This window comes from Daldinia childiae, assembly GCF_008694065.1.
Source record: "Daldinia childiae strain JS-1345 chromosome Unknown Scaffold2, whole genome shotgun sequence".
NCBI classification, from domain to species: Eukaryota; Fungi; Ascomycota; class Sordariomycetes; order Xylariales; family Hypoxylaceae; genus Daldinia; species Daldinia childiae.
This window is the reverse complement of record NW_022984643.1, coordinates 6,475,303-6,481,302: the sequence shown is the minus strand read 5'-3', so window position 1 is coordinate 6,481,302 and position 6,000 is coordinate 6,475,303. Positions and strand designations below refer to the sequence as shown.

The following is a 6,000-nucleotide window of genomic DNA, read 5'->3' as shown; positions in this document are numbered from 1 at the left end:
AATGATAGAAGCAGCAACGAAGCTGCTGTATGGTAGCCGTGTAGTAGTATAAATCTATTAACGCTTGACCTTCTATTCTCTTTCGAGGGGCGCTACGCGCCCCTTATATATATATTCTAGGGGGATCTATGCCTAATTCATACTAGTGTCACTTATAGCCTGACACAATAGACGTAAACGTTCTCATCATCATCATCATACACATTAGGCACCCATAGGCATATGCCATTATACCCATCTTATACTAAAACGTAACGCGTACGGATACCTTTTGTTTTGGTCTGTCTATTTTCCTCTACCTACCTGGGTAGGCAGTCTTCACAATAAAATCCACCCCTATTTAGGGGGTTGGGAGTGTTAATCTGTGTTAATACTATGATTATTTCTATTTGCTCCCTTGAATCTCTGATGGGCCGTATTATCCACCATGGCTACAGTTGATATTAGAGAATTTGTACCTGGTCCTTGCCAACTCCTTAGATAATGGTGGTCAAGAACAGGAACAGCTATGTAACCTAGGTTTAAGCGTACTAGTAGCAAATTAATCTAAGTTACTCTTTCTTTAAGGGAGAAATAGGCCGCGTAGAATATATATCGTAAGTATGTATTTACTAGTATTTTACCTTTGGTATCTTACCAGGGCTATTGCCATGGTACATGTACGAGACATTATGTTGAACAGCACTTTCAGCATATTCTTCAAGCGTGAAGGATCACTCGCAATGAAAATGGTGCCTTAACTTCGTTACCCGATCAACATATCTTCACAACAATTTCAGACCAATCCCATAACCGTTACCGCATTATATTCGTTGCTTACTTAAAACATGTCTTTAAGCTCAAACCTGTAGATTCCGATTCGCCATACTTCTGACGAATTCGGGCAAGTGCCTCTTGTTCCTCTCGCTCATATACCACCATCCGAACAGCCTCCTCAAACACGCGGTTCACGTTCTCGCCGGTTTTTGCTGAGCATTCCATGTACTTGATCCCCCGCACGATCATCGCCCCAGAGGAGTCCTACGTATTTCCGGTCAGTATATTTCCAGTCAAATATGGAGATCCGGGGTGAATAGACAGAGGGGTGGGCAGAGTTGTTCTTACCTGGGTGCTTGAAACTGGAATATTCAAGTCCGGATGGAAAGGGGCCCTCATGTTGCGGCCAGTGAATGTATCTTTCTTCAGGCCAAGCAAAATGAACGGAATATCGCCACAGTACTTGGAGATCTCGTCCATCCACTGCGAATATTTCCCTAGGGTTAGCTCATGTATAATACGGTTTATAGGTAGTTAGGGCCATAAAAGCGACGCACCTTCTTCTGGACAGTCTTAAAGCGCGCGATGTTCTCCATGCTGAAGCACAGGAATACGGCGTCCCACGCGAGGTAGGAAAGGAGTTGGAGCTGGTGAAGTGAGATATCGCCAGATGTGTCCCAGAGCTCAAGGTCCACATCCTGTCCGTCTACAGTGGCGACCTTGTTGAACAGCTCATAATGGGTTCTGATATGTGCCTGCCTGATGTGAGCAAGTAACTCTCCTTGCCAAGAACCCCTTTTGTGGATTTGAATAGGAGCAGCTTACTGGATTAAACGCATCGCGGTAGTAACGACTGGAGTTGGAATGCATTAGTACGCGTCGCAATACTAATACGATACTGGTGTCGGGAATTAGTGGGAAATTGTAGTGGCTTACAGTAACAAGTTCGACTTTCCACAGCCAGAATCTCCAACAAAGACGAATCTCATGCGAGGACGCTCAACGAGGGTGGCGGGTGATACAGGCAATGAAAGCGATCCGCGAACGGTAGAGCCTTCGAGGGTCTCTTGGGATTTCTCGGGGTTAATGACTTGGCGACATATATTGGAGGCTCGGCGAATAAGGCCATGACCATAAGAAGCGATGCTTGCACGTCTGTTGTTGGCATCCTTGTAGGTACTTAGGGAGGAAACCATTTTCGTTCGCTTAGTGTGGTAGCTATCGTCGTCCCGACTGTCGTCAATATCGGGAGTTTCCTGGTCGATGTCAGCCATGTGATTGCTAGAGCCTAGGTCTGATGTTTACTTACCAAGGCGCGTTTGGGGGTTTGAATGCGCGCAGGTCCTGGGAACTCCTCTCGTTTGGCGGGACCAGGAACGTTATCAATCCAGCGAAGGACAGCTGGATTAGTCTTCCACTTATCGGGGATGATAAAAGAAAAACTCTTAGATATGGGTAAGCGGAACTGCTGAGATTTGCTAGTAGTCTCCATAGTTACACCTTCTGGGAATGGTAGCTCAAAGGGATTCCTATTTATTATTTTCTGTGCTTAAGAAGGCATGTTTGGATAGAAATCTGCCTCGAGAAGATGAGATGCGAAACCCTCGAGATAAATAGAAGAGTAAACTGAGTAAGATAACAGGTACCTGTGGGAGTCAGATACCATGGAAACAAGATAAATGTGGGGTTAGGTATGCAAAAAGTTTGTCGACGTCGAGGTTGGTGACGTGCTTGAGAGGTAAGTTCTTAACACGGTGCATGAATAATTGTTATTGACGAGGTGGGTGCACTGTGTATGAGAAAGGTGAGGTTTACCACCTTTCCTTTTCATAGGGTCAAACATTCGAATCAGCGAAAGTGCATCCAATAATGCTAACAATCTATTCCCCCTAAAAGTCATTGCCCACCAATACCCGCTCAAAGATACTCAAAACCACCTAAAACCATTGGTTAACAATAGTGAATTATAAAATGTAGCGTGATCATCCTTAAAAATATGCTCACCATCCTTTATAGATTCTTTCCCTTGCAATATAATAATCCGATTTTATCCTCAGCCGCAAGGAGGTTGAAGAACATAGCACTTAGCTGTCGAAAATTCCTACCCATATCTCGCATGCCTCACATAGGCGGTTTTATCTCCCCCCAGGGATTAAAGTCCATTATATTCTTCATTAATTTATACAATTACAAATTGTTAATAGTTATACATATATCTTGAATATGAGCAATAAATCTCAGCTTAACTACCAGCTTAACTACCAGATTTGTAAAAACCTAAACAGCAGTTCGCTCATACATGCCTAAATAAAAGTGGTGACATATCCTTCGCAGTTTTTGGATTGAGCATGGTAAACAGTTTACTAGAAAAATCATGGTCCAATGTGAATAAATGGTAAAAATATGATATAATCCTGTTTCTATCGGAGGACTTCCGGATTATGAATTTGGTATACTTCCTCAGCGCTACGAAGCTTCGAGTAGTATTTTATATATTAATGGGATAGTCGATGACTTCTTATATATCACGAACCTTGCGTATATATCCACTACCCCCTTTCTTCTCATTGTATAAACCTTCGGGATAAGTATTAGTCTTGATACCTCTTGATTAATCTATGTACTTTTACTATCCCCTTGGCTGGCATAAGACAGCAACTCCATAACTTTCAGTATTAATACATAAGGCTTAACGTCATTTATTAACATAATAGGAAAAGGCCTTATAATTAGTCTCTAAAACCGCAACCTACAAATATTATTGGTCGATTTAGTACCGCACGAGCGTTTCTTTCTTTTCTAGCCAATCCGTATGTATTGATACTGAAATTTATGGAGTTGCTGTCTTATGCCAGCCAAGGGGATAGCTAAGATTATAGTCAATGACCTTCAGAATAGGTATGAGATATATTTACCTAGCGAGGTTTATAATACAACTTAAAATATAGTTTATTATTTAGTTCTGTCATGACAGAATAGCATTTAGATAAGATATGTACCACGTAGGTACCTAGGCACGTATATATCGTCAATCCCTTTGGAGATGATGTTCAGATAGAAATAAAATAAGATTCATAGTAATAAAACATACTCCTTCCTTTTCAATTTAATTAACTAGTTATTAAAAAATAACTACAAGTTTATGGGATTACGAGCGAATTAAATATCCGCCACTATGTTAATACGCCGTACGTTGAGTCAGTCTCGGTGTTTTAAAATCCGGGGTACGATGGGCAGGTTGACGTTGGTTTTATCTTCCGAGCCGCAGCCGATTGATCTTCAGTGCCATGTGGTGGAGAAATACGATATGCATAAACATATCCGTTAGAAACCCGTGTTCGAACTAGCTATCCCGGCGACTTTTTTTAATACACCGATAAGGGTAGCCGATTATTTAAGTCAAACTGGAGCGATGTGGGTCACTAGTACAAGCCGTTTGGACCATAGAAAGCGGGGAAGTAACACGACTAGCTGATGTTCATGATGCCGTTAACCTTACATAGTAGGTACTTAAGAGAGGTAGTGTGGAATCTAAGGTACCTATCTTAGAATAACCGCCCTGAAAATATTATTAATCCGGCGTATATACCTACCTAATGTATTTTTAATACGTCATTGTGACCTTGATTGCTAATCGGCTTTACTATCTTGTCTTAATATAAATAAACTTGTTCTTCCATCGCCTACTTTGGCATTAATCACACGTAGACTAGTAAACTCGGAGTTGGATGACAACAAGACTGAAACAAATTGCAACACATTTTTTTGCACAATATGTCTGATATCCATCTGTATACAGCTCAAACGCCTAATGGTGTTAAGATATCGATCCTGCTAGAGGAGCTAGGGTTACCTTACAAGGTGCGAACTCATCCTTACTCCTTTAAAAAGTCGAGCCGGTAGATATCTATGTCTAATAAGTAGATAGGTCACTAAGGTCGATATTAGCACCAATGTCCAGAAGGAGCCCTGGTTCCTAGAGATTAATCCAAATGGCCGTATTCCAGCACTCACGGATACTTTCACCGATGGCAAGCCTATCAGGTTATTTGAAAGTGGCTCTATCATGCAATATCTAACTGATAGATACGATACGGAACATAAGGTCTCTTATCCGAAGGGATCTAGGGAGTACTATGAAGTTAATAGCTGGGTAAGCTAGGCACACTTAAATACGCTCCACGCTCCAACTGCTCACCTAACTTAGCTCATGTGGCAAATGGGAGGTCTTGGCCCGATGCAAGGGTGAGTAGAAGTCGGTACTGGGAACATTGATAAGGGATACTAACATTGGAGTAGACAACTAAACCATTTCAACCGTACGTATTAGATTTCTGACCCCGAGTACCTGTTTATGTCCTAATATGAATAGGTTATGCCCCGGAGAAGATTGAATACGGCATCAACCGGTACAAGAACGAAACTCGCCGCCTCTATCGGACACTCGAGACACAGCTGAAATCGTCGACGTCCGGTTACTTGGTTGGTGACCGATGTACGAATGCGGACATCTCATGCTGGGGATGGGTCGCAGCAGCAAGTACGTATCACTATGATGAATTATGCAAGAAATGAACTAACACTTACACGTACAGAATGGGCTGGAATTGATATGGATGAGTTCCCGATATTGCATGAATGGGTGGAGCGGATGCTAAAGCGTCCGGGCGTCGAGAAGGGTCGCCATGTGCCGTCTCAGCATATCTACGAAAAACACCAGGCTATCTCCAACGAGGAGATAGAAAAACAGGCTGCTCCGTTGAGAGACTGGGTTCAGTCATCAATGAAGGAAGAAGCAAAGTAGCGGCTTTATCTTAAATCTCCTACAAGTTTAATGTATAAAGCGTATGTAGCCAAGAGGAATATGATTAAACTTTCTTGCTGGGTATTGTCATAATATTATATTGAAAGAATAGTAGATACTGTTAACTACCTACTTTTGAAAGGTATGAAGGCAGTTTTACTCGAGATTCCTAGGTTTTATATGATATCAGTGCATCTCGTAGAAATGTTGGTTTAAGGCATATGATCATAGTTATACGATGAAAGGGGTAGAGATGGCCATAGCTCATATGAGAAGGTTTGTGTTCAAGGGTGACTGGATTTCAGCTCTTAGTCCTTTGGTACGTACCTTTTTGATCCAATCACGAATATTGAATGTAGTGGCTCGAGCGTCACTGTTGCTCCACTTTGGTTTAGGTAAAAATATGTTTAGGTAAGCGTGGCGCCTGGAAAAAGTCGCCT

The 6,000-nt window shown here is 42.0% G+C and overlaps 2 protein-coding genes across 2 annotated transcripts; one reads left to right on the top strand and one right to left on the bottom strand.

Annotated features, from left to right (window-relative positions):
* Positions 1 to 816: 816 nt before the first annotated feature.
* Positions 817 to 2,248, bottom strand: GL218_02588 (Ras-related protein ced-10; the record flags this gene model as incomplete). Its single annotated transcript, XM_033579116.1, has 6 exons — positions 817 to 1,020; positions 1,105 to 1,239; positions 1,314 to 1,511; positions 1,582 to 1,609; positions 1,693 to 2,012; positions 2,066 to 2,248. The coding sequence occupies 6 exons, from the start codon at positions 2,246 to 2,248 to the stop codon at positions 817 to 819; spliced, it is 1,068 nt and encodes a 355-aa protein (XP_033438081.1).
* A 2,282-nt stretch (positions 2,249 to 4,530) lies between these two features.
* On the top strand, positions 4,531 to 5,560 carry GL218_02587 (Disulfide-bond oxidoreductase YfcG; the record flags this gene model as incomplete). The annotated part of the gene is made up of 6 exons (XM_033579115.1): positions 4,531 to 4,617; positions 4,685 to 4,909; positions 4,964 to 5,001; positions 5,056 to 5,075; positions 5,129 to 5,296; positions 5,352 to 5,560. The coding sequence occupies 6 exons, from the start codon at positions 4,531 to 4,533 to the stop codon at positions 5,558 to 5,560; spliced, it is 747 nt and encodes a 248-aa protein (XP_033438087.1).
* Positions 5,561 to 6,000: the final 440 nt, after the last annotated feature.